The sequence below is a fragment of the Pholis gunnellus genome (assembly GCF_910591455.1).
Source record: "Pholis gunnellus genome assembly, chromosome: 20".
In the NCBI taxonomy this organism is placed as follows: Eukaryota; Metazoa; Chordata; class Actinopteri; order Perciformes; family Pholidae; genus Pholis; species Pholis gunnellus.
In genome coordinates this window covers 3763641-3784408 of record NC_136547.1, presented here as the reverse complement: position 1 = coordinate 3784408, position 20768 = coordinate 3763641, and the positions used below count along the sequence as shown (strand labels likewise).

Sequence of the window (20768 nt, the reverse complement as noted above, 5' to 3'; positions counted from 1 at the left end):
CACCTGTTCAGGTAGATCAGGTCGGATGACCAGCCGGGCAAAAAGCATGCAACTTCCCCCCCGGGGGCCACAAAGGCCTCCAGGTGTACTGTGTGGAGGATCAGGGCCATTAGCCAGGCCAGACACCAACCTAACTTTCCTGAGCATTTAAGGAAAATAACATTCAATGTATTTATTTATTTTTCCTCCCTACATTATGGTCTGGTGCCATGTACGCCATCCTGGTGACGACTATTAACATTCCTTTAGTGCTTTTAAACTTTCATTTATGTAATTGTTCTGCCTCAGAGCAGTCCAAAAACATTTGAATCAGCCTTAAAATACAACATGGAGTATGTTTAAGCTCTTCTTCATGCCGTTATAAATGAACCTTCCACAGGGACGGGTGAGGAAGTTCTTGCTGCTCCGAGGTGCCACGTTGAGGAAATGAAACGTGTTTTCTCGTCACTGCTGCAACCGTCAGCTCATTGTTTTATGTTCCTTCTCTCGCTGTGTCAGCTCGTTATTCCTCTAGATTCTGCTGAAGCTCATCGGTCTCCAGGTTCTCCCTTGTACATGAAGTAAAAGATAATAATAAAGGACACAATATAATTTAACTCTGTGACACTGCAGCTTGGTGGAATATATCATAGTAGATGTGGTGCATGGATAACTGCTGAAAAAGAACAATAAACTTCATCAAGCCATTCGTGTCGGTGAGCTGGATAAATAAATAATCGTATAAAAATGGCGAACAGACACTTTGGAGTGAGGACATGAAGGGAAACGGTAAAGATTCCAAACTGTGTGAGATGTTTGATCTTTGACATTCGTAACGAGGGACGTATGAAATGTAGTGTAGAGCTTAATGCAGCCACTTTTATTTATCATTATATCTCACTGTGTTGACTTTGTGCTGCACTGAAATTAAAACTGATCTGCAAAAGTTGAATTGTTGTTTTTGTTTTTACTTGAGATTCCTGCACAGATGTTTTGATCTGAAGATATTAGAACGTTTATTATATTTACACACTATTAGGAAATCAAATTTCAAAATAAAAATGGGTAAATGAGGTCTAGTTGAGACCGGCAGCGATGTCACCCACACGATGAAACAGGAAACAGGATGCCCTTTGTGTAGAGGCGCTGGGACCAGCCTGTCCGGCGCATCTTGGGTCACTGTGACCTTCGGATGGCTGCGATGATGAAGCCAGATGTTTGGCAGCTAGAGCTAAAATCCAAGCAGCGCATTGGCCCATACATAGGAGATGCATAGATACTGGACATTGGACTGCATTCCTGTTGAGAGTTAGTATGACGAGGAACAGGGACCAGTAGGATCCTCTGACAGGTGTCCCTCATGATATTGATTGATTAGTAGACCAACAGCCCAGATGGCCCACACGCCCCCGGGGATCTGAGAAACCGTTATGAATCCCTACTTTATTCATGATGAACGGAATGACTGTTCAGAGGAACATTGGGACCTGATGAGTAAGAGGATGTCATGAATGGGGGGATGGCGAAGTATAAAGTAAGTTACAATTCTTTGTTTTAGTCAGTTGAGTCGGGACAGCTCGGTTTGCTTGTATTCTGTGTGATGCAAATAAACCTGCGTGAACTGAAGACACTTCTATCTCTCTCGTGTTCTGTGTTCATTAGAATCCTGTGGTGTCTCACCACGAGTCAGATAATAAGCAAATAAGTGTTAAGCCAGCTTTTAGATATTGAGGTTCAATCAATAGTCCAAGCCACCGATCATCGACATAGGAAAAACCACAACATTTGGCAAGCCATCAGCGTCAGACTCCGCGGGGACCGTGCCCGGTCCACGAGCTCATCCTAAAGGTCAGCAGAGGAACCTTTTCTAAATGTTCTGCCCCGGTGGGTTCAGTGAGGAGGAGGGGTCGCCTGTGACGGTGTCTGTTCCCCAGGACGTCCTAACAGAACCGTAAGACAGGAACATGTTATTCAGTAACAGTGTTTGGGAAGCCCTCGAATTACTCCTTATTGATTGTTCACATTCAACTTTCTGACTGATATATAATTCTGATTGGACTGCCATTGTCTACTAAGGTTCAAAGGAATGGTGTGATTACATTCAGACTTGAACTACATCGAGTTATTATAAATGTTTGGGAACACATCGCTGTTTCAGCCAGAAAAAACTAAAAAAGGATTATGACCTAAATCAAACATTTTACTCACCATTTCAAGACTATGGGCTTAAATTCATGTTTCCTTCCATCATTTACAGTTTTTCATCCTTTTTTTATTTTTTTCTGGTAGAATCTTACACATAGGATGTGGTATCTGAACATAAGAGTAGTTTGAATATCAATGTTGGCAAATAACCACACATTTGTATGTTTATGCAAATAATCATAAAACAATGAGAAATGGGGGTTCATTCTTAGCCAATGGCAGGGCAGCAAGTTACCTTTTCAGAGTAATTTGAGTACAGTATTTTGTAATTGATACTGAACAGTTATAACAGAAGAAACTCTCTAAACATATTACTATTAATTTACATTTAGATATTTAGACATTTAATAGCGTGATGTGGGGTTTTTTAATGCTCAAATGTGGATTTTCACACCTAATAGTTTTATTTTGAAAAGACCGTGGCGGAAGTGCCGGACTCGTACAGTTTCTTGTCAGTTTGAGGATTGACTACAGCCATTTTCTTGCAGACTTTAATGGGAAAAACACAACACATTTAGCTTTAACTTTGGGGTTAAATCTGGCAATAAATAGGCTTTTTATTCCAAAAGTACAAACGGTTATATCGTGTGTTATTGCCGTGTTTGTCATCGCTTTAGCTAACGTTAGCCGCGGTAGCCTGGCGCGCGACGAGGACGAAGGTAAGACAACTGATACGTAATGTTAGCTGCTAGCTAGCTTTAGCGTTAGCAAGCTAAACGTTAGCCTGATGTCCTTCTCAATAGAGCTTGTGGCTAAAGTTAGCTTGTGTGCGTCTGCAAAGTTAGCTGCTAACGGCTAAGTTTGTCAACAAATAAAGAACAATAACTTTAATAGTTTACATTTTAAGTTAGGTTAATATTCATAATAAAGCGTTGGTTGTATTATTACTGCGACCAAAAGTCAATCTGCACCCAGCTTAATATTATTTTGTGCAATTAACTGTAAATGTGGATCAGAAAGACAAGCTGTGAAGCTCTCAATTGGCAGTTTAAACTAAAAACTCTCCTTTCCTTAAAGGTTGACGAATGTCAAGACCACGGTCCAGATCACCATGTTACAGGTAATTGCATCAACATTATTTCATTTTGATACATATGAGTTAAAACGTATTCATTTCTACCTATGTGTACATAAATGAATGACTTGATTTATGTCTTACTGATGTTGTGACATGACTTTATCAACGTCTACTCTTTCAGGAGGTTCCCGTGGGACGAACCAGACTTTGATCCTCACAAAGTCGTCGCAGAACTCGACGGGAATCCGTCGGAGAGGAGCCACCGCTCCCGAGAAGATCCTGAAGAGCACTGGAACTACGTCAGGGAAGACATGCACCCTGAAGCCCAGAGGAGAACCCCTCCTTTCCCAGACGACCGTCACTTTGGGCATCAACGGCACCCGAACCAGGAGGAGTTTTACCGCCAGAGGCCGTCGCCACGTCATAGTGTGACGAGCTTTGATGAAGACCGGAGGCTTTCCCCACTGCATGATGGAGGAGGAGGAGGAGGAAGAGGAGGAGGAGGAGGAGGAGGAGGAGAAGGGGGGGATGGAGGAAGACGCAGAGGAGGGTTTAGAGAGCTCTTCCAGAGATATGAAAACAGGGAAAGGTTCCTTCAGTCGCCTCCGAGGTTGGCGAGGGAAGAATTGCCGCCGACGCCGAGGCCTCACTCGGACCACCAACAGAGAGAGCCGGGAAACAGCTGGAGGAGAGAGGAGCAGGGCCGAGGTCGAGGGAGGTTCAGGGACCTCAGTCCCAGTGGGAGGTTGGAGGACCAAAGAGGGGGAGCAGGTAGGGAACGAGGAAGGAAGCCCGCACAGGGTCCTTACAGAGACAGACGAAGAGAGGACTCCCATCAGGAGAGGAACCCCACCTTTAAAAGGCAAAGGAGAGAAATGGATGACGCCACTCACCTTGGGTAAATTTTAAGCAAAATGCTTTGCAGCACTGTCGAAACGGAAACGAAGAATGCAGAGGATTCTCATCTTTCTAATTTTCCCATAGCGAAAAAATCCCCATTGCTTGTCATCACAGCTTTTTTGTCTAACTTGTCTAACTAGTCGTCTGCATGGCTTAAACTCTTCCTGCTTTTAACTTCTTCTGATTCTTTAGAGAAAATCTGCATGTCTTCTGTTGAAAACACCGTGGTTGTTGATAAATACCTAAATCAAATATTTGATGTCGACTTGTTGTGTCCAAAGCTAATGTCAAGAGTGAACATTTAAAACCAGATGTGAAGTTGAATAATGAGCATGAATAATTGTTGAACCATGTCACCTCCTCTTATGCTGTCACAGGTACAGGAATGAGGAGGACTTTGGGGTGGACTCACCCAGAGATAGGTTTGGAGGAGACACTCGGCACTCGGGACCGCTCGTCGTTGAACACGATCACGGCATCGCCAACTGCAAGGAGCCGTCACGGTGGGAACAATTTGACGATCGCAGAGATCTCGACCCCGACTTTGATCGACAGAGGAGTCCCCGTCCGGTGGGCTCGTCTCAGGAACGTTTCAGGACGCCGGACAGCAGGTTGGATGATCGGGAAGACGCAAGAGGACGCCAAGATAACTGGAGGGACTCCAACTATCATGAAACTAGGAGGAACCCCGCGCCACAAGAGAGACCGAACCCCATGAGATACGGTAGTCGAGAGGGTCCCGTGAACCACCGGGGGAGGGGTGGTCCTCAGCCGGCGAGAGGGCAGTTCAGCCGCGGTCAGGGTGGAAGAACCGGACCGCCCAGGACTCAACCACGCGTTCAGCAGTCCTCACAAGGATACCAAGATCTTCCTCACGAAGAGGAAAAACCGGGGTACCGGCCCTTCAGGGGAGACGTTTACGAGGACCCCGTTGACGGGGAGCCAGACTGGGCAGAGGAAGACGGGCTTCAGCAGTGGGAACCTCCTCGCAAGCCTGGAGGTCTGGAGCGCCACCTGCAGAGGAACAACCCGGACCCTAAAATGCCCCGTCAGAGGGAGCGAGGGTGGAGTGACCAGAAAACCAACAACACAGCCGTCATAACGGAGGAAACGCTAACCATCAAAGTCGACATGAGCCGACCCGTAAACAATAACAGGTAGAGTATTAAAAAACGTAATCTAATTCTGAAGGGTGAGAGGGGAAAGTTCACACTTCTTTCTAAGTTCATTAAAAGCAGCTGACGGTCACAGGACACAACGTTCATCTACGTTGAACTGGATTGTGTTTGTACCTCTGCTGTAAATGTGATCCCTCGTGGTACAAACTTTTTATTGGCTACTTTTGCGTCAGGATGCCTCGCAGAAGTTTCCTCCAAAGGAGAAGTCACCCTCACATGAATCCTCGTGTTTTTACACCAGGAATAGACGCTTCACTGCTGTCAATGTCGAAGCCTCGGGAAGAAATCAAACCCCGGTTGAAGTAAACATCACTGAAGAGATGTAAGGTGTCTTTGGGAACGTGACCGTGTTACATACGAGGTAGCATCACCTGCAAATCCTTCCTTTTATGATTCTACATGAATACGAGGATATAAGAGGCATTAACTCACACATCTTTATGCTGATGAACTGATGAGACGCACAAAGCAACAGAAGAGCACCTCCAACAGCAGAAGCCTGGATATTAAACTTGAATGATGGCTGACAGAAAAGCATCGCAACGTTTACGTTCTCCTCAAAGGTGCTCGTGTATTTTGGCTTTTTTCATCCAAATCTCAGCGAGCTGGAAGGCAGACGGAGAAGACGACATATGAGAGGTTGTCCTGCCAAGAATCAGCCGACCACAGAAGAAGCAAGACTCTAACATCATGCTGGTGTGGTGTTTGCTGCAGAAATGGACCCGTTCCTGCACCTAGAAGATCATATTGAGAAGACCTGAACCAGGCTTTGGTTCTTTGTCACTTTGTCAAGAGACGCACCCGGCACAAAGAGAAGGATGTTTGAAGGCATGTTGCTGTATGTCATCACTCAAGTGAAGTCCTGAACCTCAAGGAAAGCTTTTTGATTCAGAGCTTTTGGACTGAGAACGGAAGAAGGACATCGTTAACCTCCTGACTGATGCTACACATGTGGCCTCAGGTTGAGCGGATTTGCACAGTTGGTGTTTATGATTCTCTGAATCATTTCTTCAGCTGCATTTTGGTCAAACAGTGTTGACAGAAGTCAAAGATTTGAATATGTGGAAGGATTAAGCAACATCCCTCAGCACACCAGAGAAAGGAAGAAAAGCCCTGCGATGAAGGGGGGCAATGTTTGGAATGTTTTAACGACATAAATCAGGATCTGTGACGGGAAGATGAGAGCGTCTTTGAGTGTTACAGGAGCTGTTGGTCCACATGTTTGGAACTACAGAGAACCTGAAGACAGCGGGAGGAAGTGAAGACCAACAACACCAGCTATGGTCAGAAACATGTTCTGGTATGAGTTCCCTCCCTGTGGATGAGCTGGGAGTGTTTGTGGCTTTATTAAGAAGAGCAACCGCCTTCATTGTCCAGATAGAGAAATGTGTTTATTACACTTATCTCTGGAGGAGGATTCACAGTGTGAATGCTGAGATGCATCCAGGTTCAGACAAACATGAACAAGTAAGGAGACTTCAGGAACTCTAGAGGAACCAAAGGAAGAAAATGAATCACTTACAGCAAGAAAAGGAACTGTGAACATCAGTTACTGTGAGTGGCTGATGAAGAAGACAAACTTTGCCATCAACAACGTCACAGACTTCAGGATTCATTCTCATTGTGAGAAGAAGTTGAAGCCGTGAACATGAAAGTCAACGCTGTTAAATAAGAGAAACTGAAACATCAACGCTGTTGCAAAGAGACAAATAAACATCCTCAATACGGAAATTTACATGAACATCATCGTCATGATGATGAATGGATTGCAGCCTCATCGCTGTGCCATCGAAAGGAGAAATCAAAGACACAAGAATAAATATCAATGCTGGTTAAAGCCTTGAAACAAAACCAGCATCAATGCTGAAGAACTGGAGCAACGTCGGAGCTGTGACGAGAAACGAAATCAAAGAACGATGTGGATGAAGGAGAAACTGCCGCATCAGCAGAAATCAAAGCCATAAACATTATCAACACATCTGGAAAACAAGAAACAAACATCAGTGCTGTTGAAAAGAGAAAAGGAAGCTGGAACGAGGGAGGAATGAAAATGTCTTCAGTTAAAAGTAGGAACTGACAAGAAGAGTCTCCAAAAGTAAAATAAGGATCAAAGGTCACTGATCAACCTCAGACAAGATGGCCGAAGAAAAGGTTTCTACAGAGGAGTCGTACGAGATGATGAACTGAGACCAATGACTCCTACACATTAATGGATCAAACGAGAGAAGAAGTGTGAACTTTCACCCAACGTTTATCTCACCTGTCTTAAGAGAGAGGAGACTTCTTTAACACTCAAAGCTTTTTGCCCGATTGATACTGAACATGTGCAACTCAACAGAGAGGAACAACATGGCTCAAGTTTATCTATATTTTTTAATGCAGTACATTTAAGAACAACAGTTGAGCAAAGTGGCTGTAGAGTGTTAGACAACACCTCCGGGGTGAGCAACGTGTTTATTTCTTATAGATTTATAAACTCAGTCCTGTTCATGTAGCTTCAGTTATTTTAGACATTATCAGTTGTGGAGCTCAAGAAAGGTAAGTTTGTCAGGTAAGGTAAAGACTTTCATTTGTCTTTATTTACCCAGATGTGATGTGAAGTATTATGGCTAAAATATACAAATATTACAATAGTAGTAGTAGTCTCTCAGGAGTTTAAGCTACTTGTCTTCTGGCCGCAGTAATCGGAGGCACAGAGACTTTTCTAAGAAGTAAATCAGTCACACAGAGAGAGTTAGTCCTTTATGCAACACTGCAAATACACAAACCTGTAACATGACTTTAAAATCCTGCAGCGTCTTCCTCCTGTTGAAGCTAAACATGAGCTAACTTCCTGTGATGTTAGAAACAAACACATCGTCTGTGTACTTGAGGTGTTGATGTGAACCCGTGTGAGCGGTGTGCTGGTTTCATTCCTCCTCCTCCTCCTCCTTCCTGCAGCTCGCTGTGTTACTCCTCAGACCGGCAGCTCTCTCTGGACCTGGTCAACGTGGGCCGCCAGCGTCTGGACTTCCTGCCCATGCTGGAGCACTCCGGGACGTACCGGGAGTCCGCCGCGCACACTGGGACCTTCGCCCAGGAAATCATCACGCTGGTGCACCACGTCAAAGGTCAGCTGCCCGTGTGTCTTTGGTTCTTCAGTCATTGGTTCTGGTATTTAAGTTGTCATTTTGAAACGAACATGAGAGGAAAGATCTGAGCGTAATGTTTATAGCTTTAACTTTGGGATTCTGTCAGCGTCTAGGCCAGCAGAGAAGGCCTTGCTGGCCCTGACGGCCCACCACTGAGAGAGAGAGATAGATATATATATATATATATATATATATCTATCTCCTAATATTTATAACGTTAGGGGGTCACGTAATAAGGAAGCGTCTCTAAACTCGCCTCCACTTGATGTTTTTGTAATCTATGTGAAGAGAGACTGCAGTTATTGGGAGTCTGATGTGAAACTACAACTCCTGATATTAAAGTGTTTCCTGTTTGTGTCTCCAGAGCAGTATTTCAGAGACGACGGCGTCTCTCTGAGCGAGCGATTCTCAACTCCACAAACCGGCGGCTGCTCTGAGGACGAGTCTGAGGAGCTGACGCTGGACGAGAGGTTCAGCTCCAACCGGTACGTCTCTGTTCACCGTTTCTCTTTAACTCTGAACGAAGGTAAAGAAGCTCAGGTGTTTAACAATGTTAGAAAAAGACACTCTGTAAATCTGTTAATTACTGTGTCAAGTTAGTAGTTTTTAAATGTTTTAAGTTGTGAAAATACTTTGTTCTTCTGCAGAGGCTTCAGCTTAAATATGAACTCGCTGCTCGATGACGACGACGACGACGAGCCTCTGTTCTCCAGACTGGGAGTCTTACAGGTAAATAAAGAACTCCATCTTTAATACTCTGCACCCTACAATCACCAGACCGTTGATCATACTTTGATGAATTAAGAATAAATGTATGTTCTTGATGTGTGTTGACAGCCAGTTCGAGGCCCGGGCGACCTGAGGCACGACCTGGAGAGGAGGAGACAGGAGAGGCTGGAGGGGGTTAAGGTCACCATATCAGGGAGCAGCATGTCACAGCGCCCCCCGGGGCCCAGCAGGTGACATTACACTCACAGGCATCAGTTATCAGACATTACGTTGTGCTAATAGAGAGCTGCAGGGAGGAGTCCAACAGCAGGTTAGCGTCTTTAGCACAAAATATCTATGAATCACTTTATTTTGTCCCCAAAACTGTGATTATTTACGCTGCAGTGAAGCAGAAACGCTCACAAACAAAAGAAATGAAACAGACCAGTAGTGTTTTCTCTAAATATAAAATATAATGTGTACTTTGTGCTGATGTTTCCGTCAGTGAGCCGGGGTTCGAGTACAGTGACCAGGACGAAATGTCTCAGACGGAGGACGAAGGCTTCTCCAGCTGGTCAGAGGAGCAGAGCCGGAGACGAGAAGGACACATGGTGAGCCTTTAGAGGGAGAGTCATGTGATCCGTCTGATGGGGATCACATGACGCTAACCTTCCTGTCTCCGTCTTTAGGGACCAAGGAGAGGAGCTCCCTACGCCGCCCAGCGCAGGAACACTCGGCCCGTCAACCGGATCGGACCGATGAGGCGGCCGAACAACCGCAACAACCCCGAAGGTAACGAGACTCTGAGAACTAATGCAGACCAAGGTTCCTCAGATCACGTAGGGATGGAAGCCCGTTCCCACCAATCCTCTCATAATTATGACTCATCATGGGGATATTTTTATTATCAAGTCTAACTTTCCATCTTTTCAGCGGGAATGTGCTTCCATACTTAAATATCTATAATCAACAGAAAGGCACCAGTTACTGTTATTTGAGAATTTTCTTTCTAACAACTATAATAGACGACATACTCGATCATTTTACGTTTCTTTCATGGAATATTTCAATTCATTGTATGTTTGTAATAAAAATAAATTTTTTCCAAAACTGCTCAAAGTTTAACTGAACTGACGAGTTTTAATTTTCAAAATTGCGATCTTTATGTCTTCTTCACTCACGCTGAAGTTTAAGTTTGTTGCTGAAATCTTGTGTAAATTTGACCGACAAGAGATCAGATCAATGAGTGTGACTCCGTCAATCGATCGGCACGTCGTAACATTTTTTATATTGTTTTTAAATGGATCAAATTAATTTAAACAAAGATTTACTTGGAATTAGGTCCCAGAATAATCACATATATCCCTGACTAAAATAAATAAAATGAAATGAAATAAATAAAATAAAAAAGATATATTAATTAATACATTCAATTTAATAAAAATAAAATGAATACAAATATAATAAATAATCTTGTTTTTTATTTATCTACAACAGACTGTTGATGTGTCTCAGTCCCAGCCGACATGCAGCAGCTGTTCAGGCTCAGTTTGTAGTTTATTCTGTGGTGAACTCTGTCTGCTCTCGTTGTATAAGTACGAGTTCAGCTTCATGTTTATGTTGGTTAAACACCACCACGCTCCTCTTGACTTCACACGTGACTCTTTAAAGGAGTTTCCCCGTCGCTCAGCTTCTAATCATACCTGAGCTGCTCCAAATCCCGTCTCCTCTCTTTCTCCGTTCACACCAGCCCAAATCCTCTTCTGTTGTTTCTGCCCGGCGACCGTGACCTGGATCTCTCTGACCTCCTTCTTCTCTCTCTCCTCTCTCTACCATTCGTAGGTCCTAGCTGGTGATCGGACACTGGGAATGTATCCCCGATCGGATGCTGCTGGTTTTGTCTTTTTAAAACAAGCAGCCAATTAAAAAGAGATTTATCTTCGTCTCGAGGCCGAATTGTGTCGCCGTCGTATCAAACTGAAGAAGAAGAGCAGCACACTGACTGAGTCTCACCTGTTCTGACGTCCGTCTTTGTTTATTTCTGTCTTTCTCACATTGATGTCTCTATTTTCTCATTTCACACTTTGTCTTTATAGATGTTTGGTCTTCATTTTTTATCACGATAAATGTTGATTTGAAACATCCACAAATTTATCAGCAGAAATGAAATTGATAAAAATAATATTGTTGTTTATTCATTTAGTCCTGCAGTCAGGAGACCAACACATCCAGTGAAGGTTTAGCCGCTTATTGAAGTTCTGTTGTCTTGATTTTTGTTGTTGTATCACTTCTGTTGGTGACACACGACAGTTTTGCTGAATAAATAAAACATTTTGTCATTTTGATTTCGTCTTGAGTCTCATTTTGGTGTTTCAAAGTCTAATTTGTTAGTTAATCTGAGTGACCAGCTTATTTTTAACATATAATTATAGATCTTCCAGCAATTAAACTATTAAATTAACTTTTTTTTTTTTCTTTGCACAAATACTGACAAATGTGAACTTTTTCTCCAGAGAAACTTATTTATGGTGCTCAGTGATGAGGTTGAAAATGAGCTTTAAAGCAAAAGAGATGATTGTGAGACGTCACTTTTGATATCACAACTGTTTTTCTCAAATAACCATTTATTTCAAACCGCGGGTGAAAATACATCATAAAAAAAAAAGAACAGTTCAGGTTTCAGACACATTTTTCTTGAGTTATACATGTTTGTTCTGGCTGCTCAGTTGTTTTTAACAGTTATAACATTTACTGACTCAAGTCCCTAAAACACTTTTTCAAACAGATGAACATTTTTTAAGTAAAAACCTGCTGGTTCTTAAACTCCCCAAATAAACAAACTCCCTCAGCGACTGTTTCAGAATAAAAACTCACAATTTACATAAATACGCTGATAATATACAAACATGATAATATGATGATAGCGGCGCTGTTAAAGAAGCAACGTCACGTTAAAGTAGCGGCGTCACATTAAAGTAGCAGCGCCACCGTTATGTTAAAGTAGCAGCGTCACCGTTATGTTAAAGTAGCAGCGTCACTGTTAAAGTAGCAGCGTTACCGTTATGTTAAAGTAGCAGCGTCACCGTTATGTTAAAGTAGCAGCGTCACCGTTATGTTAAAGTAGCAGCGTCACCGCTATGTTAAAGTAGCAGCGTTACCGTTATGTTAAAGTAGCAGCGTCACCGCTATGTTAAAGTAGCAGCGTCACCGTTATGTTAAAGTAGCAGCGTCACCGTTATGTTAAAGTAGCAGCGTCACCGCTATGTTAAAGTAGCAGCGTCACCGTTATGTTAAAGTAGCAGCGTCACCGTTATGTTAAAGTAGCAGCGTCACCGTTAAAGTAGCAGCGTCACCGTTAATGTAGCAGCGTCACCGTTAAAGTAGCAGCGTCACCGTTATGTTAAAGTAGCAGCGTCACTGTTATGTTAAAGTAGCAGCGTCACTGTTATGTTAAAGTAGCAGCGTCACTGTTATGTTAAAGTAGCAGCGTCACCGTTATGTTAAAGTAGCAGCGTCACTGTTATGTTAAAGTAGCAGCATCACCATTATGTTAAAGTAGCAGCGTCACTGTTATGTTAAAGTAGCAGCGTCACTGTTAATGTAGCAGCGTCACCGTTATGTTAAAGTAGCTGCGTCACTGTCACACATCAAAGGCACACGGAGGTAAGAAGCTGTGTTCATATTCATCTCTGTAACTTCATTGAGACGGATCAATAACAGAAATGTAATGCTTTCACTCTTTTTTTGTAGGACGATCGCCGACATCAAAAATGTCTTGAAAAATCCAGCGCGAGAGCTTATTATTAAAAACATTTTCACATTGTGTCATTTTAAAGTAAACAAACAGTTTTGTATATGTTCTTTAGAAAAAGTGAATAAAAAGGTAATCCAGCGTTTTAATAGTTTAAAACAGTTTCAACCTCACAGGGTCTTAATCAAAGTGGAATAGTTCATACGTTTTATTATTTTTAAATAGTGCCTGCACAACATTGTTTTTTCAATAAAACAAAATTACTTCTCCATCACAAATCCAAATTTTAAATTCAAGCTCTTTGTTTTTTTATAAAAAGTTGTAAAGTTTCAGGATAAAATCATGGCTCTGTTATTGAAAGGAAATGCTCCACATGCAACATTTGAAATCTGACGTCATTTTTTTCGAACAAATATTCGAACCAAATAATGTGAATAATGTATTTTTTTGTTTCTGGGGGAAAGGGAGTATTCTCTGAAGCCATGAAGGACTCATCATTAGTCAGAGATATTAAGATATTAATTAACAATCAACCACGAGAGCAGCCAGAGATAAAGGCTGACGCTGTTTTAGAGCCGTTGTAGGTCACATATGTATTCATATTTATTTAAATAGTTATGGAGCTGGTGGAACATCTGGTCACAGATTTACAAAAAGATAAATCTGTTGGTGTGATGAGGTTCAAAGTGAAGCGATATTTTTTTTGTAGCGAATCTACGAGTTTATAATCTCAGAGAATATTCAAGATTCTTTTTCTGTCATACATTTACTTTTTAATCTCAGAGTATCTAAGTGTTTTGGGGGTCAAATTTGGGATTTTTGGGGGGAAATTTGTGAGTTTAATCCAGAAAATATTTTTCTTGTAAATTTACGACTTTTATCTCATAAATTCAGATTTTTCCCTCTGAATATGTTCCCTGTTCCCCTCTGTAATTATATATATATATGTTGTAACCTACATTGGCTCTAATATGCGTTTGTAGGAGACCTGATCTCACCCTGACGTCTCTCCGGCTGCAGCCTTCTGCTTCATCTGGTTGCTGTGTTTCCTCACAGAATCCCATCAGCACCAGCAGAGAGACGGTGATGAGCATCAGAGTGTTCAGTTCTTTTCTCCAACAGCTCCAGTTGGGTTCTCCTCCTGTGTCCGGGCCCCTGCAGGAGACCCTGTTGCACCCAGAGAGGACGTCTGGGGTTTCAGGTGAGTTCAGATGTGTTTCCATAAGAGGAAGAAGAAGAAGAAGAAGAAGAAGAAGAAGAAGAAGAAGAAGAAGAAGAGGAGAGACTGGTGGGGGAGTCAGAGGTGGGAGTTGCAGGGCAGAGGCCGAAACGCCACCTCCATGTTCTCCTCCATGATTATGTCATAACGGCACATTAGAGGCCTGACAGAGAAGAAGACAGAATAATTAGTTAATTTACATTAAAGTAATTAATAACATTAATTAGGTCCAGCCTCCCTCTGCTGCTTTCCTTTATGTGACAGCAATCTGAAAAAAATCTCTCTATTTAATCCCCTTTATTAGTGTCTAATAAAACCAGTGAAATAAACCTAATAAAATAAAACCTAATTTAAGACAGGTCTGGGGGTTCAGCACCGACCTCTCGGGACGCTCCAGCGGAGTGAAGCGTATCCGCAGCAGTCTGATTTTGTACCGCGGGCCGATCACGTTGCCGGTGTTGATGCGCATGGAGATCTTCTGGACCTGCTGCAGGTCCTCATCGAACTGGGCCAGCAGCCTGGTGGAGGTGTACTGCTCGAAGCGCAGGAGCTTACTGGGAGAAAACGAAGAGGAGGAGACATGTTTCAGTTTTATTTATTGTCTGTGTGATGTGTGAACTCGTGTGGATTTTAACTGACGGACTCACTGGTCTATTCGGACCTCGGTGAAGTTTCTGCCGCTGTGCAGCCGGATGTAGACGACCCCCCAGCGGAGGTACTGGTTCCAGGTCACCATGTCCACTCTGTAGTTCAGCTCTGCCACACACACAAATACACACCTTCATTGTAGGTAGAAGCAGAAATGTTAGAGCAAAGTACTACAGTACTTGAGTAAATGTAGGTCACATGTACGCTCCTCTACTACAGTATAGTACTACACTGTAGCAGTACTACAGTGTAGTACTACAGTATACTGCAGTGTAGTACTACAGTGTGATGTGTGGTTCACTCACTCCTGTAGGGCAGCGTTGATGTGGTGCTGAAGAAGACTTTGGTTTGTCCCAGTCGCAGAAGAGTCTCCCTCCACTGACTCACGTCATAACCTGCAGGTGAGACACACACACACACACACACACACACACACACCCACACACACACAGAGGTGAGCAGAAGCCAAGCTTGTGTTTATAACAGGTCTACAGTTTATAAATATTATTATTATTACAAAGCAAAGCAATAAAACAACAGAAAGCTCAACAGTGAAGTCAACCAAAGCAAAATAAAACAATAGATGAAACATGAAACCAATCAATATGATAAGAAATAAATAATAAATAAATTAAATTAAATTGAGCAGTAAAGCAGATTTTAAAGCAGATTGTCTCCTCAGGCAGGTCGTTCCAGAGCCGAGGGGTCCTGATGGCAATAACACGGTCATCTTTAGTCTTGAGCCTCGACTTTAGAACAACCTGAAGGACCCCACATGAGGGTCTGAGCTGGCTCATAAGGGGGTCCCCCCACAGTGTCTACGTGTCTCCACCTACCGAGCACCGGGCAGGACGCCGGTTTGAAGGTCTCACACTGCAGGCAGCGGCCCTCCAGGAAGTCGCTGTAGGAGGAGCAGGGGTAACCCGTGAGGCTGCAGGTCCGGTTCAGGGAGCACAGGAACAGCAGCACTGAGCGCTGGTGGTCACACACAAAATAAGATTTACCTGTGGGACACAAACCACCACAGTGAGTAGGTGATGAGTCATTCAGTGTGTGTGTGTGTGTGTGTGTGTGTGTGTGTGCTGACCTGAAAAGATGGTTTTGGGACACCCTGGCTGGTCGGCTCCACCGTTGGCGTAGAAGTCAATGTGACCGTGAGCTCCTTGCAGACCAAATGCTGCAGATACAAACAAACGAAGCCGCTGTTTTTATAGATGATTATTCAGTTTCTCTTCATACGAAGTTAAGAGTTAAGTGATCAGGACATGGGACATAGGGAGGTTTTTATCTTATTTTGAAAGGCTTCCTCTCTTGATCTTCTCTATGTATAAAATATATCTATATAATAATATATCTTCAGCATTAATATTTACAAAAAGGTTGAAGCTGATATGTGATATTTAATAGGAGACACAATGTTTTGGTTTGTAACATATCAAATATTTGAAGTTAATTTCATTCCCCACATGCTTTTAAACATCTTTCATGAGCAGAACATGTGTTAATGTTCCACATTTCAAACCTGAAGACAGAAGGTGGTGAAGCTGAACTCACAGTTCATGTCGGTGTGAAGCACGTCCACAAACATGGCGTCTGACGGGTCCAGCCTCTCCTCTGGTGTGGCGCTGGTGAACATCGGCCCCGCCGGGTCCAGACCTGGAGGGGCCGAGGACGGAGGGTTTCAAATATGTTTCCAAACACAAATGTTTCTGTGACACGTTTGAGTGACAGAATCTGCAAGAACTTTAATTCCACCGCCGCAGATGACTGAAAATAAAACCATTTACATGTCCAGTGACATGTTTTATTCATAACTTTGCCAGATTTGTTTGCAACTTTTCATTTAAGGTTTTCAGTTCTGCTGTTTTTCTGCACACGGTCTTCCAACTGTAGTTTCTGTTTTCACCATTTATCAGTGAATTTAAATCTCCTCACTTCTGTGCTTCCCCCTCAAACCCTCGGAGCAGCTATGTTCTCCGTGTATTTACCTGTGATCCGTCCGATCTTCCCCTTCAGGTTTGCTCCCACAAATCCAGCCAGGTGAGCTCCCAGACTGACGCCAATGAGGTGCACCGAGCTCAGAGAGGCTCCTTCCTCCTGCAGACACACGATGCAGAAGGAGTCACCTTCAAGGTAGACATCTTGTTTTATTTGTCTAAAGGGGGCCAGGACCCCAGGTGAGGATCCACTGCCCTAAAGACCCCTGAAAGCTCTCAGTTAAGAGTTCGAATACACAAAAACAAAGTATTCTGCTTGTTTTATGTACAAGCTTTATTTATATAGTTCTTTAAAGCTGCATTAAATGCTTTTTTGGCCTCTTGGGAGCAGAAGAACAACCTGACAAACACTGAAACTAACATATTTTCACTTAACATATTTGTTAAAGTTGCAATTTCACATCCAGCAGTTACAGAGCGGCATGGTGATTCATTAGCAGTCCTGGTGTCCAATATTCTCTCTCTTCTAGCGCTGTTTCTGGTCTCCACCACCTCCTGAGGGAAACATCTGTCTCCAGCTGCTAAACGCTTGAAAGAAACCAAACCAGGAGCTAAAAGAGGCGGAAGAGGCTCACCTGCATGGTCACGATGAAGCCGGTCAGGTTGTACGCCGCCTCCCTGGTGTAGCTGACGGCGATGAAGTAGTTGAGGTTGGCCGCCCCCTTGTTCCAGTCCACCACGATCACGTTCATGTCCTGCTGCTCGGCCAGCAGGTGGACCAGGTGGTCTATCCAGATGGGGGGCGCCCCGGTGGGCCGGTACCCGTGGATGACGAAGGCGGTGGGGCGGGACAGGTTGAAGAGAGGCTGGGAGGACGGGCGGTGGTGGTCGAGCTCGCGGCCGCAGTCCAGGTTGGAGCGGGTGTAGAGCAGCAGCCGGACGTACAGGCTGGTTCCCATGAAGCAGTGGGACAGGTTCAGGTCCGTGAAGTTGTCACAGGACTCGCCCTCGCCGGTCTCCTCCTGACCTGGACGCACGGAAAAGACTTCTAGGTTTCAGAACGAGAGCTGAGGGACGACGTTAACGCTGCTCCACATGCTGATGATTCCACACACGTCTGCAGGAAATTCACGACTTTAACACTCAAAACCCTCAAAGATAAGAAACGATGAAATGTCTGACAGACCGTGTGTTTTTAAAGTTTCTTTAATTATTTATCACCTGGCTAAATTTGTCCAGGACAGACAAAACTTCAAACATCTGTGAATGTATTAATCGATCATCAGATATTTAACCTTTAATCTGTGACTCCTGAGTCTGAGGCTTGTTTTCCTGTCTGACCCAGTTAACTTCTCCTCACTTTTCATCTCTTCACAGGTTCAAAGCTCCACGCCATCTGACTGGAGAATGCTGCTGGGATCAATTCTTGGTCTGGTAAGTGACGTTTGGAGCTCTTTGGCTCTATGATGGGAGGATTAAACCGGAGTCCGGCTAACACAGAGTCTCTTCAGCCTATTTAAAGTGTCTTTAGCCGGCAAACTCTGAACTCCAGGCTGAGGACGGGTTGCTGGTTGCTTCCTCACCAATTAATCACTAAATCTTCTTGAAGATTTATTGACGTTTTATTCATCCTGGCAGACATCTGTAAGTTTATTTTTAAAGTTCTAAAGATGTGAAATGATCTAGTGATTCACTAGAAAACAAATATCGTTGGTATAAACAGAAACCAGGATGGAAAGACGATAGTTTGTAGTTTTAAAAGGAAGAAAACTTCTACGACGAGCTCCTCCCACAAAACATGAACAACTGCAAATATCTGTTTCTTTTTTATAAAAAGTTGAAGGTACTGTTAGGTAAATAAATTTAATCAGAGCTTTATGTGCTAATTAGCGGAGTTGCGAGTTACAGGTTATGAAGGTTTAAAACTCCAAGCGGGGCGCTCTAGCACTCGCCTGTACAAAGGAATGAGAAAACTGTAACTCTGAAGGCCACGCTTGGGCAACTATACACTGATATCAAATCTTGGAGTAAACAGCCAGCTGAGAACAGTACGTACCACAGCTTGGGATAGCAAAACGTGGACGTCACACTTTGGAGCCTGTTAGGCTAGGCTTTCACAACATACACACACACTGATGACGCATCGAAGGAGGATCCCGGACGAGAGCCGGTGCGAACGGATAAGCTCAGTGCTCCAACCAGGCCGTCGCTCTGCTAAAATCGATCCCGCCTGCACCTTGACTTTGACCAATGGCTCCTCTAAGGAGAACCTACAAAACTTACTGCGCTTCCGTGTCCAAGGGCCTTTTTACGTTGCTCTCAATCGGAGAGGAACTGCTAGGACCGTGCACGTTTAACTGCTCGGCTAATATCTCTGTGATAAATAAAACTATTGCTTGAATCTAAGTAAACGCCTCGAACTCAATTCGTTAAGTTGTTTTTACACAACAGTACATAAAAAAACTTAAGATGCGAGGCTAACCACGACTCCCATGATGCATTGCAGCAACAAACAACAAGCTTTAGACAACAAGGAGATGGCTGTTCGTATCCCGTGTGAGACAACAAGTCAACGTTTACTCTTTGTTGTTCACGTCTTCAGATTAAACAACATAACAAACGTAGTCATGTTCAAACAAACCGTGATGTTTTCTACTAAAACTTTTTATTTCATTAAATGGTAGATAGATAGAGCAGGAGATAACGCGCTGTAATCGAGAATGTAGAATGAAAGCTAGTTGACTCAAATTGAGACAGAAATACTTTGTGACAAGAAACTTGTTTCATGACAGAACTTTAAAGCTTGTTGATTGGATGTTTGTTGCTGCAATGCACCATGGGGCTCGTAGTTAGCCTCGCATCTGAAGTTTCAACTTTTTATAAAAAAGAAACAGATATTTTTAGTGCAGTTGTTAATCTTTTGTGCAGCTCCAAGTCGTAGAGGAGCTTGTTCTAGAAGTTTTATTCCATTTAAAACTATAAATTATCGTCTTTCCATCCTGGTTTCTGTACGGTTTGTACTAACGACATATAAAGTGTTAATTAGTGAGTTTTAAAGGTGCTGGTAGGCTGAAGTTTGTACCTTTTAGTTTAGCCAAGCTAGCTGTTTCCCCCTGCTTCCAGTCTTTATGCTAAGCTAAGCTAATCGCCTCCGTCTGCTCATCTTTACTCTCAGGTATTTCCCAAAACATCTAAAAGTTCTGACACCGGGGTTAGCGTGGTTCGCTAACATCGCAGTGTTGTTGCAATTAGCACACACACACACACACACACGCACACACACAAACACACACACAGGAGTGCGATGCTGCCCTCAATAGGATCAGGCTGCTATAAAAGAAACGCCTCATCCCCTCAGCGCCCGCCCCACCCTGAACACCAGAGGGTGGAAATGGCCCCAATCCAGCCCCAAACACACACATTAGTACACTATGAATAGCTGAAGACCGTGTGTGTGTGTGTGTGTGTGTGTGTGTGTGTGTGTGTGCGACCTGGTGTATATTTACTTTCATACCACCAGACTTAAACATCACAGTGGAGCAGATGGAGCGGTTGACTTTAAATAATCTGTTCTTTCTTAAGCTGTTTCTGTCTGCAGTCACTTTATTTTATCTCAGTTTCTCTTCAATCAATCAATGAATCAAACATAAGACCTGAACTGTAAGCAGCACATTCTCTCTGATGAATAAAACAGACCGGTCGGTGTTTGTCTTACCTTTGCAGAGGGTGAGGAGACCCAGCAGACCCAGCAGTCTGTGGGGAAGCATCCTTCCTACGACCAAAGAGACGAAGAGGTGAGGACGCAGAGAGAGAAGGAGCTGAATGAAGGAGGGAGCGACTGAAGGAGGGAGGGATCGTTGTGAGAGGGAGGAAGGGAGGGAGGGAGGATCGGTTTCTAGAAGGATGGAGAGGGAAGGAGGGAGGGAGTGGACATTTAACAAAAGATTCAAGAAAAGGAGCATAAAGATAGTGATGGAAGGTTAAAACGAGAGGAAAAGGGTTTATAGAGGAGATGGAGAAATCATTTCATACTTGAATATTAAAATTCAACGTTAAAGTTCAAACGCGTAAACCGTGGAGCGCAAAATATCTTT

At 43.4% G+C, this 20768-nt stretch overlaps 2 protein-coding genes across 3 annotated transcripts; one reads left to right on the top strand and one right to left on the bottom strand.

The window, feature by feature from the left end:
- Positions 1–2656: 2656 nt before the first annotated feature.
- LOC306712414 (uncharacterized protein) lies at positions 2657–11458 on the top strand. 2 transcript variants are annotated; one of them, XM_079181687.1, is made up of 11 exons: positions 2657–2843; positions 3202–3244; positions 3384–4100; positions 4480–5259; positions 8221–8390; positions 8776–8896; positions 9059–9140; positions 9249–9370; positions 9625–9730; positions 9809–9911; positions 10962–11458. In XM_079181687.1, the coding sequence occupies exons 2-11, from the start codon at positions 3210–3212 to the stop codon at positions 10973–10975; spliced, it is 2250 nt and encodes a 749-aa protein (XP_079037813.1). In that variant the 5' UTR covers positions 2657–2843; positions 3202–3209; the 3' UTR covers positions 10976–11458. The 2 variants fall into 2 exon arrangements, with proteins under 2 accessions (XP_079037813.1, XP_079037814.1); XM_079181688.1 differs by lacking the exon at positions 3202–3244.
- A 2709-nt stretch (positions 11459–14167) lies between these two features.
- lipib (lipase, member Ib) lies at positions 14168–20441 on the bottom strand (the record flags this gene model as incomplete). Its single annotated transcript, XM_079181048.1, has 10 exons — positions 14168–14252; positions 14470–14643; positions 14737–14845; positions 15043–15132; positions 15574–15741; positions 15825–15914; positions 16292–16393; positions 16726–16834; positions 17310–17701; positions 20390–20441. The coding sequence occupies 10 exons, from the start codon at positions 20439–20441 to the stop codon at positions 14168–14170; spliced, it is 1371 nt and encodes a 456-aa protein (XP_079037174.1).
- Between the last annotated feature and the right edge of the window lie 327 nt (positions 20442–20768).

Coding starts and splice junctions, on each gene's coding strand:
- LOC306712414 (XM_079181687.1), top strand. CDS start 3,210: ATGTCAAGACCACGGTCCAGATCACCATGTTACAG. Junction 9,141..9,248: donor CCAGACTGGGAGTCTTACAG/GTAAATAAAGAA, acceptor GTGTGTTGACAG/CCAGTTCGAGGCCCGGGCGA. Junction 9,731..9,808: donor GGAGACGAGAAGGACACATG/GTGAGCCTTTAG, acceptor CTCCGTCTTTAG/GGACCAAGGAGAGGAGCTCC.